General features: G+C 46.5%; 2 protein-coding genes and 1 long non-coding RNA gene across 9 annotated transcripts; 2 read left to right on the top strand and 1 right to left on the bottom strand.

The window, feature by feature from the left end:
* The first annotated feature begins 5730 nt into the window (after positions 1-5730).
* LOC109747166 (uncharacterized) lies at positions 5731-7854 on the top strand. Its single transcript, XM_020306253.1, has 2 exons — positions 5731-6837; positions 6943-7854. The coding sequence occupies exons 1-2, from the start codon at positions 5731-5733 to the stop codon at positions 7852-7854; spliced, it is 2019 nt and encodes a 672-aa protein (XP_020161842.1).
* Positions 7855-11049: 3195 nt separating this feature from the next.
* Positions 11050-14059, top strand: LOC120965423 (uncharacterized). Its single transcript, XR_006664715.2, has 3 exons — positions 11050-11420; positions 11564-12812; positions 13645-14059. It is a non-coding gene; the product is annotated as an uncharacterized lncRNA (long non-coding RNA).
* A 2018-nt stretch (positions 14060-16077) lies between these two features.
* LOC109747181 (uncharacterized) lies at positions 16078-21535 on the bottom strand. 7 transcript variants are annotated; one of them, XM_040391152.3, is made up of 8 exons: positions 21011-21535; positions 20592-20679; positions 20344-20511; positions 19700-19862; positions 18743-18949; positions 17688-17884; positions 17324-17597; positions 16078-16354 (listed from the first exon to the last, which is right to left on the bottom strand). In XM_040391152.3, the coding sequence occupies exons 3-7, from the start codon at positions 20361-20363 to the stop codon at positions 17492-17494; spliced, it is 693 nt and encodes a 230-aa protein (XP_040247086.1). In that variant the 5' UTR covers positions 20364-20511; positions 20592-20679; positions 21011-21535; the 3' UTR covers positions 16078-16354; positions 17324-17491. The 7 variants fall into 7 exon arrangements, with proteins under 7 accessions (XP_040247086.1, XP_073354496.1, XP_073354497.1 ...); XM_073498395.1 differs by having other exon boundaries at positions 17324-17481; positions 21011-21473; XM_073498396.1 differs by having other exon boundaries at positions 17324-17491; positions 21011-21473.
* Positions 21536-21939: the final 404 nt, after the last annotated feature.

The following is a 21939-nucleotide window of genomic DNA, read 5'->3' on the forward strand; positions in this document are numbered from 1 at the left end:
TTATGCTCTATGTGATTAGGTAGGATTTGATTATGTTTGAGTTTTGTCTCGGAGAAGGTTCCCTGCTGTGTTAAGTCTGTTGTGTCATCTGTTTTGTAGCTCCACTAGGTCGTCTTCTTCTTCTAGTATGTTTTTGAAGGTGCTTCCCTTTTTTCTGTACACACATATTTCCACTAAACTTGCAAATATCAGTGGCGAATGTTGGATTTTAATCAAGTGTATTAATGCTGCCTTTATTTCTAGTACTTCTGTTTTTTATACCTGGTGCTGAACTTTTCCCTCGGTCATTTTAATAAACGATATTGTCCTTTCCCGGCAGCAAATTAATTCTTCAGGGAAATCAGGTTGTGGTGTATGTAGCTACCAATAAAACATTATTTCGTTTCTTATAAAGGATGAAATGTAATCTGAATACACCTAGCTAGCTGCCTGTCTGCTTCGTTTGCGCGTGTGTATGTTTGACCTGGAGCTAAGCTAGTTAAATTAATATGGAGTATCGCCCTGAGCTGTTGCTTCTTCCTTCCGTGCATGTTGCATCATCCGGTACGTAAAGCCTAGCCTGAAACGTTTTACTAATCAAACAATAATAATCAATCACTAGAGTAGTTAATTAAGCCTCTAGTATCGAACTCGCGTGTTAAATGCAGCTCAAATATGAAGCCATGCGCGCAGCATGCTCCGTCCAGGAAGAAGCAGAATCCACAGATGTACTAACTAACGAAACTACCTCGTATAGGTGTGAATTATAGTCGCTCTGTGTTGAATGGATGATTGATGTCCCCGACCCCCAATCTTAACCTGATAGTACTATAATAAGATTAAGATTGGGCATACTACTACTAATTAACTAGTGTCATTCGGCATGCATACGTCTGCTGGCTGCTACATGCATATATACGCTGACTCGGTTCCAAAACAGATGACGCTTTAGAAGGGTTGCAAACAAACTTATATACGTAAATGGTTTATTTGATTCCCTCTGCGCCGTACATATATATAGCGATCAATGTTAAACAGTATACAATGTAGTAAATCACAACACTATCTATTTTATACTCTGTAAAGAAATATAAGAGCGTTTAGACTTAATGGTCAAGTGTAAACGTTTTTATATTTCTTTATGGAGCGAGTGTATATAGTATATTAACCGAGGGATCACGCACGGAACACATCGATAATTTAAAGTATACCAACAACTTCTTCCATATTGAGGAAGGGACACTAGCTTGTCCCCATCTCTGACCCTTTCTTGTGCACGCAGAATCGTTGGCAGCCATGCACAAACAAGTCCAAGTTCGGCTCACCATTTCTTTTGCCATCCCGCTCAACCACGGCGACGCCCCTATATAAGCAAGCATTAATGCCGCCGTGAGCACAGACAAATTATATCCGCTTGCAAAGACAACCTACCAACAGAGACACAACACGCACACACATACGCCATGTCGTCGACGTCGTCCAACTCCAAGCCGAAAAGAGCAGGTGGCCTCCAGGGCCACAGGCCGCAGCCGCTGAGCCTGCCGACCCGGCCGTCCAAGAAACCACGCGTCGGCGGCCACGCCGGATCAGCTGGGGCTGGGCCCGTGATCGTGTACGAGCGCACGCCGAGGGTCGTCCACGCCGACCCGCACGAGTTCATGGCCGTCGTCCAGAGGCTCACGGGCAAGCAGTGGTCGTCACCGGAGGCGACGTCCGGGGCTAGGAACGGCAGGGCCTCGACGTCGGCGGCCGCGGACGCTTTGGTTCTCACGCTTGGCCAGGAGCAGCGGCGTGCGCCGTGTAGCCATGATCATCCCGCACCTTCTGCTTCCCCGGGTACTGCATCATCGATATCGCCGCTGTCCCCGAGCAGCTTCTTCCTCTCCCCGGCCACCATGCACGCGATACGAGACCTCATCAGCTGAGACACCGCTTTGTTCCAGTCAGCTTCTCAAAATTGAAGGTCGGACCGGGTGATGATCGTATACACGCACAGTACATTTGTGTGACTTGTCTTAGTTCGTTCACCAATTTTCTGTCTCTCCCTCTCCGTCGCCACTGTACAATTCTTATTAACTACTCAATTCATGGATATGTATGCACAAACATTTCCAAAAGCTGGCTGGCTGTACTAAGCTACTGAGTGGCTGCATGCATGCACAAAAAGTTCACCAATTCAAGTTTTAAGATAAAAATGGAGAAGCATGGGAGGTTGGGGAGGGTGACCGTGCAAATCTTCCAAAAGCTGGCATGTATGACCCCAGTGCAACGATTAAAAGTTAATGGCATATATAAGAGTATCTACAGCCGGATTTGGCAAATCCAGCCCCTCAAACGCCCGCGGACGCACCTCCGCAGGCACTAACCGGGCACCCCTCAAATAATGTAATTTCACATCCGGACATCTCAATTATCATATCTTAAATCCATACAAACTCATGCAACTACGTCGATGCATACACATCGTCCGGCTACTCCATCACTACTAACTAAACATGCCGTCGGACTAGCAAAATTTGGCATGTTTGGCTATGGTGGAGTTCATCCATGCCTGCCCTTGCCGTCCTTCTCACGGAAGTACCGGTCGAAGACGCAGTACGATCGAGCCGGATCTACTCATCGCCGGAGCTGTCCACACCGTCACTGTCCGCCTTCTCCTCCTTCGGTGGCAGTCCGGCCATGGCACAGACTGCCCGATTCTGATCTTGGGCGAGGGCGCGCGTGTTCCTCCGCTGCCCTTTCTTCACAATGCGGGCGCAGATGGCTTCCTCCTCAGCGGCCGCCCGCATCAGCCGCCTCCGCTGCCGCCATTTCTGCTGTGATACGGGCATCGACGGCCCTTATCCTCTCCTTCCCACAGCGGGCCGCCCATTCCCGGTGGGACTCATAGTCTGCCCGACTGGTGATGGGGAAGGAGAGGTTTTCCGGCTGCCGGGACCGCGAGGATCTAGCCCCAAAGGACCCGAGCGCCAGGTGAGCCGACACTATGGAGTCGCGGCGGACAGATCCGTCCATCGGCTGGGCGCTGTCCTCCCGAGAACATGGAAAACTTGTAATACAACAACATAAGCATCGATCTACCACAACATCATCAACGTCATCACCGTCGACATGCAAAACCTACCATATTACTAAAACGGCATCTAATCTACCACATCCTCACACAACATCATGATGCAATACTTGCATAAACCATACCTTCAAATCTACTCTAGTCTACAACATGCTCACAGAGCTAAGCTACAGGAAGTATGGTTTGATGTTACTTACAACCATTGAAGGAGCGGGGAGGAGGCGGGGAACAAGTCTGAGAAAAGGTGAAGAAGGATTGCCGCTGACCACCGTTGACCGGAGAAGATAGTGCAGCGTACGGGGGTCATCATTAAAGAAGCTTCCCGGGATGGAGAGCTCGAAGGGAGTGAGGGGATTGTGGAGCGGGTGGGGGCGGTGAGACAAAGGGGAGGTAAATAGACGAGGCAATTGGCAGGAGGTAACCAAATTACTCCCCCTATTTTTTAGCCCGCACGAGCTTGGCCGTCGCTTTCCCCCTCCTTGCACGCGCTGAGCCTGGTTCTGACGAAACCGTCGATCGAGCATTCCTCCAGGGATAGGCTGAGGACTGTTTTGAGGATCATATGGGTCTGTTTCTCCAAGCGGCCGATGCAACCAATGGGTCAGATTTGATCCCCAAAGCTTTTATGTGACTCATGCATGCAACCAAACATGTCGGTAGGGCATAATAATGACATTTTGTTGCTGGCTGCCCTTTTCTTGCATTTTGAAGTGTAGCTTTGTTTGTTTGTTAGTTCATTGTTTTTTTTCTTTTTGTTGGGTGACACCAAGCAGAATTGGAACTAAAAACCACCAACACTGGCAGCCATTATACTCCCCGAGCGGTAATGGCATTGTGTTGTCCATTGAAGAGTGTTGTCCATTGAGGCAGAAATGCCACGATGCTGCAACTATGAAACATCGTGGTCGCATAGCCTAAGATGAAATTTTTAGTGCCTTCGATCAGACACTCATGGTAGAACCAACTATGCAAGCTAGCTAGGAAATGTTATTGGAAGAAGATCTTTTTGGTTGTACTGTGAATTCCTCACAATATTTTCACCAAATTTTTTTTGCAGGGAGAAAACATGTATTACTCAATCATAATGTCCTTACAATTATCAAAAGCAATCTCCATCACCTCTACCGGACCAGCCCCAAGCCAGGTCATGGTCCCATCTCGAGTTCTAGCAAAATTCGCTAAACTATCACTAGCTGTATTTTCACCATTGTTGTTATTTTGTGAATTCAACGTGTGTTGATTGTTTGTGTGTATTTATATTGTGAGGAGTTTGGATAGACGTGCAATGCATATGTAGCGCCCCCCCCCCCCCCCCCCCCCCCAAGCCTAGAAGATATGATTGAGGATTTTTTTCCTAGGGACATAGCTTGAAGGAAATAGTCGTATTTACCCCCACCCCATCTACAAACATCTCTACTCCAACTTTCACATCTAGCTCTACCACTGATATGTAGCTAATAGAACGAAAAGAAGAATCGATGAAAATAATAGTGAAGCACTAGGATCGGTTAGGTGGATTGCATGGACGGAACCGACATAGGTGAAAACTATTTATCTCTTACTACTGATTTGGGTTTCCTTCGTATTTCAATCCACCGCCTGTTCCATTTACATCACATGCTGCGTGCCACATGACCATGCTTGCTCTGCATGACTTGCATGCCTACGCGTCGACCGGACCGATGCATATTTTTAAAGGATACATCTAAGGTAGATGTATAGGTATCATAGAAGAGCAACTCTAGGATGGCTTCCTCGTCAACGCCAGGATGGCTACCTCATCACATCAGTTTACAAGGAACACCACTTAGACCAAAACTCCTCATACCGACTACTTGCTATCCAACAATGTATCCATCCTAAATGGTACAAACCCATCACTCCGCAATAGATTAATTGTCCTCCAACTTTGGCCTTCCTCAGCCACTTGTTCGAGAACCGTGGCAGCCGAAGGTGATGCCCCATTGAAGCCAACATCATTGTGGTGTTCTCATATGGCCGAAGCCACAAGTGTCACTGCCGTCCAAGAATCTCTTGAGCCCCGGTCCCATGTCAATCAAAGTCCACTACTCGTGTTAGAAGTATATTGTTTTGAAGCTAGAGATAGAATAGGTTTAAACCACGCGTAACTTGTCTTGTACTCCCAAGTCTCATTTCCTCACATTGTACGAGGGTCAGATCAGTAGGACAAAAATATTTGACTCTTTCATAGTGATATTGGAGCGGTTACTCTAGCGATATGATCCTATGTTCTTACAGCACTTCCATAGTCCGCCGCCCCTGAAGTGATTAATATTCTCTCCTCGAGAGCGCAACATCCGGTCAATCAAGGATCAAATCGATTCTCTAGATTAGGCCCAATCCAGTTTTCACCTTCACAAATACGAAACCCCATTAGATTAGTTTTTCTGTAGCTACAAATAAATCTCGACAAGCCTTGGATTATTAAATTCTAGTGAGCAGCAGCGCAGAACCAACGTCGATGTGCATGGCAATGCACAACTCTAGGGATATAAGGGCCGGCCGACCTCCCCCTTGCTCCTTTATATAGGGGGCAAGGGGGCACCCTAGGACACACAAGGGAGGCCGTTAAATCTCTTCCTTCGGGCAAGGCTCCGGGCCCAGATGGCTTCACCTCAGAGTTCTTGCGCGCCTGTTGGGACATTATCAAGCATGACATGTGCAACGCTTTCGACAAGCTTTACCACCTTAATGGCCTGGGCTTCCAGAAGCTTAATGAAGCGCTTGTCACTCTCCTCCCGAAGAAGCCCGACGCCACCACCCTCGCTGACTACAGGCCTATCAGCTTAATTCATCTCCTGGCCAAGCTTTTTGCCAAGGTGCTATCACTCCGTCTCGCTCCACGGCTTGGGAGCATGGTGTCGACCAACCAGAGCGCGTTCATCGCAGGTCGCAGCATTCACGACAATTTCATCCTGGTTCAGCAGACCGCCCGCCAGCTGCACAACATGAGGGCTTCTCGCATCCTTCTCAAGCTTGACATTGCGCGTGCCTTTGACTCCGTCTCATGGCCTTTCCTCCTACAGCTCCTTGGACACCTTGGCTTTGGCCCAAGGTGGCGCGAGTGGATCTCCATCCTGCTCTCCACGGCGAAGACGCGTGTGCTCATCAACGGCAATCCGGGCCATCCCCCCATCTGCCACGAGAAAGGTCTCCGGCAGGGTGACCCCGTCTCTCCCATGCTTTTCACGTTGGTCATCGACGCGCTCAACTCCCTCCTCCAGCACGGCATCAGGACTGGAGTGCTGCGCCGCCTCACTGAGCGTCGGATGGCCTCGAGCATCTCCCTGTATGCCGATGACGTGGTTATCTTCTGCCACCCGGACCCCCACGAGCTTCAGGTCATCCGTGAGCTGCTCCGTGTCTTCGGCGCCGCGACTGGGCTGCACACCAACTTCCGGAAATGCTCCGCCACGCCGATCCATTGCACGGCCAAGCAGACCGCGTTGGTCGAGGGCACGCTCGCCTGCCCGATAGCGCACTTCCCCATCACATACCTTGGCATCCCACTCTCGACCCGGAAAGTTTCCGCGGCGGCCCTTATGCCCATGGTGAAGCGCATGGCGCGCAAGTTGCTGACTTGGAGAGCGTCCCTCCTCTCGCATGGAGAGCGTCTAGCCCTGGTGCGCCACGTTCTCACCGCCATGCCCGTCCACCTGCTTATGGCCATGGCGCTCCGGCCCACTATCCTCAAGAAGATCAATAGAATCATGCGCGACTTTCTCTGGCACGGCGAGGCCGATGCCTCTGGTGGAGGTTGCCTTGTGAGTTGGCAAAAGGTGTGCCGCCCCCTGGAGTTGGGCGGGCTTGCCATTCGGGACCTGCAACGCACTGGTGTGGCGCTTCGCACTAGGTGGCTCTGGCTTTAGGCCACTGATCGTTCTCGTCCCTGGCGACACCTCCACTTGCCCTTCGATCCCGAGGTCCAGGCTATTTTTTATGCTTCCACATACTGGATTCTTGGCGATGGGACCTCCTGCCTATTCTGGAGAGACCGTTGGATCTCGGGCCGCTCGGTCAGCGAGCTGGCGCCGGCCGTTCTCGCCCTGGTCCCCAAGCGCCGGAGGCGTACGGTGACCGTTGCTCAGGGCCTCCACAACAGGGCCTGGGTGGGAGATATTCAGGGTGCCTTGGGGCCGGCTGCGATGGTCCAATACGTCGAGCTTTGGCGCGCCCTGCAGCCCGTTACCCTATCTCTCGACCCCGATGTGCTGCGCTGGAAGTGGACCGATTCGGGCATCTACACTGCGAGTTCCTGCTACCGAGCCATGTTTGCTGGCTCTACCGTCGCGCCCAACTGGAAACTCATCTGGCGCACGTGGGCCCCTCTACGGATCCCGGTCTTTGTGTGGCTCGCTAGCCAGGATCGCTGCTGGTCTGCCGCCCGCCTCGCGCGCCATGGCTTGCCGCACGATGACCACTGCATCTTCTGTGACCAAGTGCTGGAAACCCTCGATCACCTTCTTCTACAATGCCCATTCTCCCGGATCATATGGCATGAGATCTTCGCCTGGTGCCGGCTGCCAATCCCTCCTCCGGGCACCAACGATTGCTTCCTCGAGTGGTGGGCTGTTTCTACTAAGCGGGTTCCAGCGGCCATGCGGAAAGGACTCGCCTCCCTCGCCCTCCTCACGGCGTGGTCCATCTGGCGCCATCGCAATGCATGCATCTTCGACCACATGCGCCCCTCTACTACGCACCTTCTCCAGGTCATCAAGGACGACGCTCGGGCATGGGCATCTGCCGGGGCCAAGGACATCGCAAACTTTATGCCTCCCTGATCCGTAGGTAGCTAGTTTGGGGCTGAGCACCCCCATATATTCTGCTCTTGTACCACTTTTCCACGCCAGCTCTGTGTACGTGGTAAGGTGATACCCGTGTAACCCTGTCACTATTGTTTTCTACCTATCAATGAAATGATACGCATCTTGCGCATTCGCGAAAAAGCATCTGATCTACTACAGTCGCACAGAAATTCACAAAACCAACATGAAAAACTTGTAATACAACCACATAAGCATCGATCTCCCACAACACCATCAACATCATCACCGTCAACATGCAAAACCTACCATATTACCAAAACGGCATCTAATCTACCACATCCTCACACAAAATCATGATGCAATACTTGCATAAACCATACCTTCAAATCTACTCTAGTCTATAACATGCTCACAGATCTAAGCTACAAGAAGTATGGTTTGATGTTACTTACAACCATCGAAGGAGCGGGGAGGAGACGGGGAACAACTCTGAGAAAATGAGGAAGAAGGATTGCCGCCGCTGACCACCAAAAACTAGCGGGGAGGAGATGGGAAAGCATGGAAGGTTGGGGAGGGTGACACATGCAACTCTTCCAAAAGCTAGCATGCATGAACCCCAATGCAACGATTACGAGTTAATGGCATATATATAACTAGTGCACTAATCTTGAAGCCACTAGGTGGCTGCATGCATGCGTGCCCCTCTAGGGACACACGCGGATGCTTTCGATCCGTAGTTGTGGCACCCGCGCGGCAGGGCAACCAAGCGGAGACAACAGACACCGACATCATGTACGGCCGGACACGGTACACCGACAAGGTACGACTACGCGTTCCCAACCAGCAAAGTGCGCGCGTGGTCTCTACATCCCTCGAGCGCACCACCGCACGCACGATCGCCTCTACACCACAACCATGCGCCCATCTACATCGGTCGTTTTGATGATTTTTGAAAATAAATGTTAAGTTTCAATTGTTCAAACTTTAGTGTGAGCGGCCGTAAAATCATGACTTTTGTGTCTATGAGTGACAAACAAAATATTTTAAATTTTTATCAATGAAACTTGGTAAGAGTGAGCGAGAAAATTGCAAGTTTCCGTTGAAAAAATGTAAGTTTCAGCAATTGAAACTTAAAACTTATTGTGCGGCCGTGCACGATTCAACTACTTCGCGAATCGCGAGGCAATTGAGCGTTCGGGCAGGGCTTGGCAGGAGCATGCCCCTGCAAATTTCCACTTTTTGGCATACTGGTTTACTTAATTAATGCATTGTGTAATGTGTATCCCAAATTCCTGCATTGTGTAACGTGTATCCCAAATCCCTTGATTCCTCGGATTGATATGCTGTAGACCACAAAAGACATAGACGCTAATAGTAGCAAATGTTATCAAGGCTTTTACACATTTGCTATTTGGCACTGGTTTAATTATTAGTGCTGCTTGATGCTATTCATGCATTGTGTAAAATGTATCCCAAATTCCTTGATTCCTGGTTTCGACGGTAATTGTCTGGTTCTGCGTTACCACTGCAAATTTGCCATCTTATTTCCTGCTTTATGTTGGTTGTTAAAAGTAAATTTCTTCCTTTACCACTGCAAATTTACATGCACGATGTGTTTCTTGTGCTGGTACGATATTGATTGATGTGTATGCATTTAGACAAACTTCACTTGCTTTGAGCTTATTTTGCAATAATCCGCACATTTACTGAGGGGCAATAACTTGAATTGTTTGAAATAAAATTTAGATACTTACAGGTCAAGAATTTTGAAATACTCCTGCCATTATTTTGTTAAAATAGACGAGTACGGCAACGAGCGTCACCATTGACCTAGTAAAAGCAATATAAAATAGAACCTGCTGATGGCCATATTTGCAACTTAGAGAGACACGATATGCCAGCCTGAATAAGTGTTGCAGACTGATCACAATTTCTTCCGGTGATACTTTTATGATAATCAAACTAATCTGTTGTTTGCCCTTCATTTTATCACATCTATGTCCTTGCTTCGCCTTTCCAAAACAGACATGTAGAACACACACACCATTGAATTCACAAGTTTTCCCTTCTGACCCACGGACACACGGGGAGGTCCATTTCCAACTTCCACACACTAGGGTGTTGCTATTGCAAGGGAAATCTGTAAAGTGTTCACTTCAGTATCTCTAGAATCTGATTTACATTCTTAGCATCCTCGCTACAGGTGTCGTGATATTAGACACTGTGTTGCCTTTAGATGATAAATCGATAGAGTTACTAAGCTCCCACGAATTACTCGCATGGGGTGAATCGAGGCTTTAGGCTGGTCACAATGGGCAGGAACTTAGGAGTAACATCACACACTCCAATGCAACTTTGCTTATGTGGCACATATTTAATGAAGAGAGAGCTGCTTGTGGTAACTAGCTAAAGTTACCGGAACATCACACACTCCAAGAAACAATGAGTCTATGACCTAATAAATACATCGTTGCATGACACTACATATATGTTCCTACCCACTATGGAGGTAGGTTACTAGCTTATGTTCCTGCCCATTGTGACCAGCCTTAGGCAGCATGTGGACCACGTTCGTCAGTGTGAGAAAGCGAGGGGATCCTCCGGTCAAAGTGAGATAGCGACCGCCACACCTGGTCAACGCGGCCTCGTGTTTCTTTCTCCTTCATCCCATCGTGCATTGACTTGGCTGCTAGGGTTCCGGTGGTCAGCCGCCTCTCGCCGGTAGCCGCGACTATGAGCTTCCTCAGGCCGCCGACCGTGACCTTCCTAAAATACCCAAAAGCCAGCACGCAACTCCCATGCTCCGCTCCTCGCAGAACACGACGATGCTGCCTAACACAACGGCGTCGGCGACCGATAGCCGATCTGCGGGGCGCCTCACCTCGGCGCGGTGTCTGGCGGCGTGGGCCCCTACTGCTTGGCAACGGCAGTCCACGGCAGTACGGCCGCGCCCCTCGGCCAGAGCACGGAGGAGCTACGAGAGGCGGGCTCGACCCAGCGTTCGGAGTCCAGATCCATGACCCACCGTGGCAGGGGCGGATCTGGGCCCCAGGCCCCCAGGGCCCAGGCCCGGGGCGTGGCATTTGTTTTTAGTTATTACCTATGCATGTTTTTAAATGGGCCCGGGGCTTGGCCCAATACACATCCAGCCATCTAGGGCCCAGGCCAGGCAGTTGCTCCATCAGCCCACCGCTCGCGTCTTCCGCGGCTGTCCACGAGCGCATCAGACCACCGCTCGACTGCCCCTGCTCCCTTCGTTCCCCAATGCCCAGACCTAGATCGACGCAGCCACGCCCACGCAGGCAGCAGCCGCCGCCGCCCGCCGGTGATCCCCTCCGCTCCGCACTCCCTGCTCGCCTACTCCGCCGCTCCCCACCTGCTCCTGTCCGCGCCTCCGCCTGCTCCGCCTCCGCGGTCCGCCGCCCGCCCGCGCCCTCCACCGCTCGCCCAGCCTGGGCTGGTCCCCTGCTGCTCCGGCCTCCGGTGCTCGCGGGCTCGCTGCCGGCCGCCTCGACCTCTCCTGGCTCCACGCGGCCACGCCGTCTTCCCTCAATCCCTCTGCTGACTGCTGCCCAGAATTGGTAATGGGGCTGTTCAGGCTGTTGTCTGTTGATACAAATTTCAAAGATTAGACATTTTTTATCCGCAATCTGATTATGGAGTTGGTTGCTGCTGCTGTCAAACTGGTTGCTACTGTTAATGTCAATTTCATTTCATTTTGTAGAAATAAAAGATGAAGAGATATTTTTCATCCGTGGCCGCAACAGAAGTGTCTACACCCAGAGTTTTAGCAGGGAATCAAGGGGCCGGGAGGACTGAAGCAACTCCAGAAAATGAAACAGCTGGAGAAATGGGACCACCGCCTTCAATCTCAACTCGAGAAAGCAACATTTTTGTTACTCCTGATTCTGCTCGTGGTCAACTAAGGGAAGGTGATATTCAACCTGATCCTGGTCGTAGGAAACCTATTGAAAGCTTAGATCCGGATATTAGAGATGTTGCTAGAAGGATGTATGTAAATATGGGTCCATGCCAACCAACTGGTCATAAATTTAAAAAAGAAACTAGAGGAAATTCTTTGAAAAAGAGATCCTTTCAAGCTAAATGGTTCGAGAAGCATTCCGATTGATTGGAATATAGTGTTGCTAAGGAGGCAACCTTTTGTTTATATTGCTTTCTTTTTAAGCAACCTAGAAAAGAAAACTATGGTGTTGAGGCATTCACAACAGTAGGGTTTATAAATTGGAAGGATGGACTTAGTATTATTGATACACATGTTGGTAGACATGATAGTGCTCACAATAAAGCTAGACAACAATATGTGGCTTTCAAAAATCAAAGGCAATCTGTTGTAAATGTGATGGATCGTGGCACCATAAAGACCCAAGAAGAATATAGAGCTCGTCTTATCATTATTTTGGGTGTTATAAGATTTCTTCTATTACAAGCTCTTACTTTTCGGGGTCATGATGAGAGCTCGAGCTCATAGAGCGGCTTCTCTAAAAGCAGCTTTGGATGGTATGTTTCTTAAACATGGTTTGTCTATGTCTAAATTGAGAGGGCAAGGGTACGATGGAGCTTCTAACATGAGAGTGCAATTTTGGACGTTAAGTTTTTCTCTCGTGACAAAAAAAAAATTGGGCCCGGGGCTTGCTCCAATCCTGGATCCGCCACTGCACCGTGGATGTTGGTTGCTGCCTGCCCTCTACCACCATAGGTCATCGGCCACCTCGAGTTTTCCCCATCGGTCGTCGACTACGCTGCTCCGACTCGTGCCGTCCCCTCCTCCTTCCCTTGTGTACCCTCAACAATGGCTAGCGACTGGAATAGTGGCAGGACAGGCGGCGATATCCTCCCTACAGCTCTACCGCCATGGATGCGCCACAGATTCACATGGGTTGACCGTTTCTGCCATGGATCTGACTCATGGTGGACTGCATCGACCATCGTGACCTTCGTCCCACAGCTCACCGGTAACCTAACCTCTCACCCCGAGGTTCTTGCAATCTTGGTTACTCCTTTTGTGTTCAGGTTAGAGAATGGGGAGCCTTTATTTTTGTTCTGTTGTAGATCTTCGTTCCATTTTTCTTTCATGGTCATATCTGGAAATGAACAAATATTCCCCCTCTTATATTGGCAGAAAAAGGGAATTTGTTTTGTGCCATTGTTGTAGGCAATAGGATAGGTTTCTTTATCCCGTGTTCATTAGGAAGCTTCCCCAGTAGTTGTATAAATGTTAGGGAGGCAAGTAGCACAACTGGACCAATCTCTGTATTGATGTTATGTGTGTCCAATTAGGGAGATGTGCTATTTGGTGAGAACAGCTGCATGTTTGAGGGTAGGTAAAGATGCAGCAAAAATGTTGTAAGAATACAAAAGGTGAAGATACACAGCAGAGTTGTCATTGTGAAGTAGTATTACTGTAGAAGAAATACAAATATAGAAATACGATCAATGGAGATAGTATCTTTTGATGTAATATGTATGTACCCTTCAGTTCAAACATAAAATGTTATCACTATCAGATAAGACCATTCAATAGCAATATAATGAAGTTCTGAAACCAATATGCAAATCTTACACCAACAGGTCTGCAACGGCGCAGTTCAATAACTGGGATAAGGCTTCCTGGTTGTTGCGAATTAAGAGAGAGGCTCATAGTAAAATATTTGTTAATACTTTGCACTCTAATGGTGTGATTGGTTGGGTGTATAAGCTTAGGCTGCCATTCTGAGTTGCTGCATACTCTTTTCTTTTTCATCACACTGAAATCCCTGTTCCTTTTGAATCATTGGTACATTATAGATGACAAAATTGTATGGCCCTCGATATGTGCAAAGCTTTCAGAGGAGCTGCAACACACAAGAAGCAAAGTGAGTGCCCTTGCTTATGAGAAGGCAAGCTACTAAAACGCACAAATGTGAGAACTTCTGATCTATTGGGAATGTTTAACTACATTTTGATTCAATAAAATCTGAACATGATCAAGAGACCTGAGATGCAAACTTCTGTTCCTGAATCATGGAGTTACACAAGAGAATGATATCAGTCTACATTAGCAAGAGGTTACAGGCAATGGACTTTCCCTGTATATTTTCATTTGCAATATTTCGTCTTATTATTGTATATTGAACCTCCTGCCCACTACTATTACAGATTATATCTTAAGATGTGTATATAGAGAGAATGGGAGATAAAATAATGTCTTTTTTATTTTTTTACTCAGTAAGTCTATGTTCTGAATTTATAAGTTAGTAGAGTATTGATGTGCTGCATAATTTTGGACTCCACATGCTTTTCTGGAGATTATTAGGAGCAGCACAGTACCTGAACTTTAGAGAACCTGTTGTAAAAAATTAGAAATTGGCACCTAGGCTCAACACAGACAGTGTTATGAGGGTGTCTCACTATTTTAGATTTTCGTAATATAACTTTTAGAAAGGATACAGATTAAAAATAAATTGGGATACCCTTGCATCGTTGTCGTGATACCATCATGGTATGAAATAATGCAAACTATCAAGAATCCTCTCAGAATCTGCTCCAAAGTACATGTTTTGTTATTTTTCCTACATGTGTGCTTATTCCTGAAGTACAGAAAGTAGTCTATATTATTGTCGAGTTGGTTATGTAGCAATGCACTTAGAATCATAATACAAATTCAGTTTTTGGTCATACCAATTCACAAGCTATATGTAAATAGATTGGTGGATATTTCTACAGTCATTTGGATAAATATATATCCTTTTGCCTTCTTTCTTTCTTTCTTACCCAAAGCAATGAAACAAAACTATTTATTGTCCACTGTTCTTTCCTTTTTGTTTCATTGCTTGCTATTTTGTTAGGGTTTTTTCTACCAGCTTTCAGCGTGATTGAAGGAAGCACAGACAAAGTAACAGAGTTTGGTAGACATGGTGTACTTTCCCAATGGAAGTTATTTTGTTATACCCTTCCATGTTGTGCTGAATGTATGAGCTTTAAATAACAATGAACTTTACATTGTAGATATTGAAAATCTTTTTTAGCATGATGCCGCTGCTGATGATAATTATTAGAATGCGACTGATGCTGCGGCTGTTTTTTTTTTCACTATCAAATTACTTGGAAAAGCCTTGCATTGTTGTTGGTTTCATTGCTACAGATCTAAGGTGACAAGAGATAAGGAGGGAGGCAGTGGATGGCAATTAATCTGGCCAGCAGCATCAGCGCGGCGGACAGCCTGGGCGACGTAATGTGCATATGGTTTTGGAAGTTTGATCTTAGCCTATTTTTAATCTACAAAATTAGTGGATTTTGCCGCAAGGAAAAAGTTGTTAATTTTACACATACTCCCTCCGTCCGGAAATACTTGTCATCAAAATGGATAAAAAGGCCCTTTTTATCCATTTTGATGACAAGTATTTCCGGACGGAGGGAGTATTTGCATATGCTTGAGTTGTGTACGACTCAGAGAGGCTGGTTAAAATTTTGAGTCAATCCTCAACAGTCAACAAGCAATAAATTAGGCTTTGGTATATGTTCATTTAAGTCTACTCCAACTACAGTTGGTATAAACCATGCCGTACACTTAATATTGGTACCCCTCAAAGTATTTTAAAAATATATGTATGTGTACATCTCTGTTCAAGATATGGTTGCACATCAGTGTTCTCCTTTTGCATGTAATATATACATCAAGATTTTAGTGACCAGGCTGGAGAACATGCATGCAAACTGGGAGAGATTATTTCTAGATTAGTAATTGATTTGATGCATGCTACCCTATTTTTAGGAGCTCAACATTATTGCGAGGCCAACAAAAACTGGCGCAGAGAAGCGCGCGTTCTCTTCTAGTACTGTCTACTAGATTGTAAGTGCGGCTTGCCGCACCCCCGCACCCCTACCGGGTGCGGTCATATTGAACCTGGTAGAAAATACGGCTTGCCACACCCTTGCCGGGTGCAGCCATATCCAACCTGGTAACAAAGAAACTTGAGCGTTGCATATAAAATAGAACATAGCAAGATATAGGTTACAAAAGCACCATCCATGAACCGACCCAAAAAATAGACATTTATAATGCCTCAGTTTTGATGGGAACTTAACCAAAAGAGGTATAGATAGTTATATAACAATAATGGTCCAGTACAAATAAGTTTAGTTACATGCCACATGCCAACCCAATCAGGACCAACCCCAGATAGCTCAGTAGTATACCATATGAATTTCAGGATAGAAAGGTATGAAGGCGGTGACACATAAAAGAAACTCCATGGCCATTGATATATCTCAAATAAAGCAATAACACATAATATGATCCACATTTAGAAAGTCGAGAGGAAAGTGCAAAAGACTTGATGCGAGTCATTTTTACAGAAGAATTTGCACTGAGGTTCAAATAGCTGTCGGTGGAGGACGTCATGGTAGCTCATTGTATAATACAACATGAGAGGGTCATCGGTGTAGAGGCAAATGATTCCCAACATCAATCGTCATGGAGATCCTTCCATCAGTAATCAAGTCACTAGTGAGATGCCTGTGGAAAAAGCATCCAAGTATAGATGTTCACTTTGCTGAATAAAAAAAACATATGCCCAGGTATTTTTATGTGAAGTGCAGTATAAACTTCAAAGTATCAAGATCTTGAAACTGATCTCAAAAGCCGAAACAGGTCGTATGAACAAAACAAAATAATGTATAAAACATGTTGCCTTCATTTCCAAGTCTCATTTACATGTTCCCCATTAGATATCTTCAGTGGCAGGAGATACAATCATTGTTTCACACTGAAAACTTGAAATGTAAAGTAATGACATATTAGTGGAGGCACCATACAAAATAATAGAGAGATTAGTCATAATCCAAAAGGGTTGTTCTGTATTGAACACTAATTAGATCATGTGAAATCGGAGCAAGAGTTTTGACACAAAGAATAGGCAACAAAACTATAGATCAGCATGATAGAACATAGCATGTAGTAGGATTCAGCGTCCATTTAAAACGATTCAAAGTAACCAAAAATGAAGGACAAAGAGACACCTTTAAGCTTTATGAATAACTCATCTACATGACCATACATGCTACTACTGAAAGCTAAAAAAGCTAACAGATCAAGTGTGAGGTGAGTTGGTAACTTTCTATGAGTTTTTTGACTCGTTGAGTTCCTCTGCTGGATTGTAATCCATGTACCTCCATTTTAATCCAGCGATATCATGCTATGTTCTTTGTAGCTGACCAACACTGATAGTGCATTTGGGGCATAGAAGAAAGGTTAACATTAGGCACTCTATAGATTCTCATTAACAATTTCAACACCAAATTCGACATCCATCGTGGACAACCTATCTATTTTTAGTAACAGTGAGGACCAACTAAATAGATAAACACATAGTGTGCAGATATGGTGTGCAACAACAGAACTAAATATTTCAGTCAACAATCAACATCGGTGATGGATAATCTAAAAGGAATTGTAAATATAAGGGAAGGGGAAGGAGTTTGCAACCTAGTACTCCCATTGTCGGTGAGCAAGAATATGTGGAGGCATTGGGGCTTCAGTTATTCCTCTTTCATCTGCTCATGTGCCACCTCCGCCGCATCCGTGAGCCGCAATACAGCTAGGCAGGCGCACATGGTTCGCACACCATCGCCTTGCCGGGAAACCTAGGGTTGGCTAGGAGAGCAAAAGTAGGAAATGGTGGAGCTTAAGATCCACATGGTAACAACAATCTGTCACCACTTGCATATTTATCATTTTTAGTGATTGTTTCAATAGAAACCTACATCCACAATTGTATCATTTTTAGTGATTATGGATGAGCTGCACTTACTATCCTTTCTACTAACGCATCATAGCATCTCATCTTTACCCGCTTGGCCACGTCGTTGGGACCAGCACCCTCGCGCCAAGGCGCGATCCCGATCTAGTAGCCGAAGCAGAGCAGCAGGAGGAAGATGGAGCTCCCCGAGGGAGGTTGTAGCCGAGGCAGTACTCATCGAGAGAGGTTGTAGCCTTCCGCAACTTACTGGTGAGTGCAAATGGCTCCTCTTCTGCCCCCTCTGGAACCTACAACAACACCAAAGCATAACACTTCTTTTCAGACAAACGCCTACGCCTAGTTCAAAAGATAGCATAGAAGAACCATATAAATTAGGGATTGGCTCATAGCAGAACCAATATGCTCTGCCATAGAATAACCATATATATCAGTCATACATATAAATTAGGCGGCAAATGAGTAAGAACAGTAGCCCTTTGTTCAAAGATAGGATGATACACCAAAAGCAAATTATACCGGTAGTCGAGGATAACTGGTTTAGATGGTTCTTCTATTGTATACAGTGATGCAATCTTTTGCCAAATAGGATTGGTTCATAGCAAAACCATATAAATTAGGTGGCTAATGAGTAAGAACAATAGCCCTCTGTTCTAACCTGAGACATGGTGCTACACTGTTGCTTAAGTGGTTGCGAAGGTGCCTAGTCGAAGAAAGGACACGACCAAGTAACACACATGATATGGCACGACCTACTCTGTGGTTTTGAGAAGCGGACGTAAATCTCTAAATAAGAGTATAAGACATGTAGTTGTCGCCGTCAGTCCATATGTGTATGGATCAAACTGTCCTTTGTCTAATTTCTTCTGTCACCTAATTATACTACTAAATCTGACATGAAACTGTTTGGACACTGTACCAATAGTGAGTGTAACCTGCAGTTTAATGCAAGGGAAAACCTGAAAAGGCATTGCCGCTGGTAATGGTTGTTGGTCCATCTTGGTCAGCTTTGGATGTATTTTGTTCTACAATCGCAACTATGATGGTAGCGGATCTAGTACCTCGCCACCTCCTGGCCAGTACCAAACCAGGCCCTGTAAGCTAAGACGATGGAAAGGATAGAGATCAGGGAGTGGAGAGAGCCTTACTGGTGGGTGAGACGGCGATTTGGTGTAGAAGGAGGGGCAAGAGAGAACTGGCTGGCACGTCGTGGTGGAGAGGTGGTCGGGGCCTGGATGCATCTTTCCACCGGAGATCTCATCGCCGGTGCGCCCATCATCGGCCGCTTGCGGTGGACCTCCTTGACTCGCACGCCATCTGCAGACCGCCTCCATCAGCCGCTCCCTCGGCAATATCTAAAGAAATGGATGCAAATTTGTTATGGAAACATTAGATGATTGACATGAGGTGGTATTCTCTTGCTGCTAGGAGGGCATCTCTAACATCTGCCACTTTGGCCTAAAACACAAGGCAAATACGAGAAAACATGTAGTCTATGTAGATACCATCGTTACTTGCATAAGTAAATCCATTTATCTAAAAATGTATAAAGCCACGAACAATGATATCTATTGTCCACTTACAAAAAGGCTACTACGGTGCTTCTCACTAAGACATGGTCACCATAGTGAGTCAATCACAGCTCCTATCACTTGAAATAAAGACCATGAATCACAACGCGGTTCAGGATTAAGGTACTAAAATATTCACACTGATTTAGATAATACAAAAGGGTGAACGGACACCTTAGGTGTACATATTCAAAGCACTCAACCAATCGGATACTTAAACAATCTGTAGAAAGTAAATCATAATCACACCTACATGAGAAGAAATTAAGCAGTCTTGTAAGCACACTCTCCGAAAATCAGTGCTAGCGGTTTTAAATTCTGACATAACACACATGGATGGGGCATAGCTTGTGACACTGCAAGATATGGTAACTACAGATTGCGACAATTGTCGAAAAAACATTTATACACGTACCATTTAATTTGGACAACATTCTAGTATATTAATATTTGTTCAAGAAAAGGAGCAAGACAAAATGGAGGGGGTGGTCTTCTAAAAAATGGAGGGGGTGGTTACTGAGGAGCAGTACCTACCTTGAGACCAGGATGGAGGAAAAAAATTGCATGGTACATAGAACTGCATGGTAGCAGGACAAAATTATGATGGGCCAAATCGGCCAACCACCAACAAAATATGTATAGACAATCCAGATCCCAAACAATTGAGGTGGTCTTCAAATCAGTATGTCTTTTCTGCCTGGAGAAAAGAAGAAGGAATAATATTACTGCAATAAGCTGAAAGATCAGAAGACTATAGTCTATTTGAGGACTTTGGTCATCAGCAATTTAAAAGCATATTTAATTTCTTGCCGGGCTTACAACCTGAACTATTTTACTTAAACATATGGCCACATTCAGTGCAAGATATATGTGCAGTCCCGTCAGATTTTTCATTCAGTTCAGAGGGAAAAGGAACTGTACAGAGAGAGAAAAGAAGCTGAAGAGAGTTTTTCAGTCGTAGCCATCCTATGGAAAAGGAAAATGAACTCATACTCAAAAAAGAAACAGTAGCCTAAGCAGATTTCTTCACCTTAACAAACTATAAGCAAGAAGTTTCAGATTGTGAGAAATGCATTGGAGATAAATGCACACAATTTATGAACCTAGACTGAACTGTGGGTGTTGATCCTATTCTATGAAAATAAATTAGAAAAGGAAGGGATGAGGATCTGCTATACCTAGGGACGTGAAGGTCCATGCTTCATTCTTGCCGTGGACATCCACAACAAAGAAATGATCAAGTGTATGATGAGAGGAGTACGGAATGGCATGGATGGCTTTGGTACCCGGATGCGGTGCCCTCTTCACCACTGACCATAAAAGGAGATAAATGTGGACGAATGAACCTTGAGATAAAATGAAAATTATCAGCTTCATCACATACGCATGGGTACAGTTACTTGAAAACATATTTTGCATAGCATACTTGATAGGTAGTAGACAAAATCTATCAGTTCAGTCTTCATGTTTAGCTAGATCCGAACATCTCTTAAATCCCCTTTGCAGGAACCTACCTAGACATGAATATCAGTGGGCAAGTCATAAACCAATTAAAGAGTGTAGAAACCAATTACAATAAAAACAATACATTTCGGCAAATAAACATGACTCATTACTCTTTGCAGGCCAAAATATACAACAATTGATGAACGTACAACTGGAATTTGATAAGTGAGCACTTCCTCCAAAATTGAAGAACACCAATCATGAGAAAACGAATGTACAGCCAGATCTGCATCTCCATATGAATGAACAGCAAACCAAATCGCTAGGAAGTTTTCTATTCCACGCCCAAGCAGTCTGAATATCTAGCTCCAGATTCTTTAGGGAGGGAGAGAGATGTACCTGGTGAGCTCGTCGCTAACGCTGCCTCACGTCGAGCTTGCAGCCGTGTCCACATCAGCCCAACCGCCGCCGCTACTGATGGCTCCGCCCTTGTGCTAGCCGGTTGCAATGACGCGCACCACCTGTCCTCCTCCCGTCAACGCGCCAGACGGTGCCGAGGGCGCGCTCCGGTTGACCTCCTCCCGTCACTCCGCCTGGCCTCCTCCCGTTGACGGCGCAACGGCGCGCTCCTCGGGGAAGAGCAGCGCGACCTTCCTCTCCTCCCGACGACGTGACGCGCGAGGCGATCAGGAAGCGGCAGCGCGAGCAGCAGATCTTCGATGGCGACGGCGGCGCGAGCGGCAGAGAGAGGCGAATGGCAGGAAGGGGACGAACGGTGGGGAGAGCAGCAGAGGTGAGGTAGGCGGCAGGAGAGGAACGGCGACGGGGAGTGGATGCTAGGGTTATCACCCAATCGGCGCCCTGCTTGACCTCATCCATCCCGAGCCAACCACCGTACGGCAGGCACCGACCCACCACAGGAAATGACGAAAATGCCCTCTGCGGGGCACGGTTATTACCCGCGGTGGCACGAGATCTTTAGCCAAGGAACGGGACTATTCATTGTAGCAGTGTCGCCTCTTCATCCGACGGCTACGGTCATCCGAGGGCGAGATCCGACGGCCGAGAAAGCATCAAGTAAACGATCCAACGGCCGAGAGTCGCTGAGCTCGGAGAACGCTCATGTTCTCCCAACTAACATAGTTCTGGATGCCTGGTAGATTCACTCTCCTCGCATCTGAAAGAATACCAGCGGACAAGTCAGGGAGCTGCCTGCACAACTATGACAGACAGATCAGGACAAATGCATCATAACCGCGTCCATGGGCAGCAACACAAGTCCCTGTCAAACATCCTGTGTTCTTGCTCAGCTTGGCGCGACAAGCGAC

Source organism: Aegilops tauschii, chromosome 5 (genome assembly GCF_002575655.3).
Source record: "Aegilops tauschii subsp. strangulata cultivar AL8/78 chromosome 5, Aet v6.0, whole genome shotgun sequence".
Lineage (NCBI taxonomy): Eukaryota > Viridiplantae > Streptophyta > Magnoliopsida > Poales > Poaceae > Aegilops > Aegilops tauschii.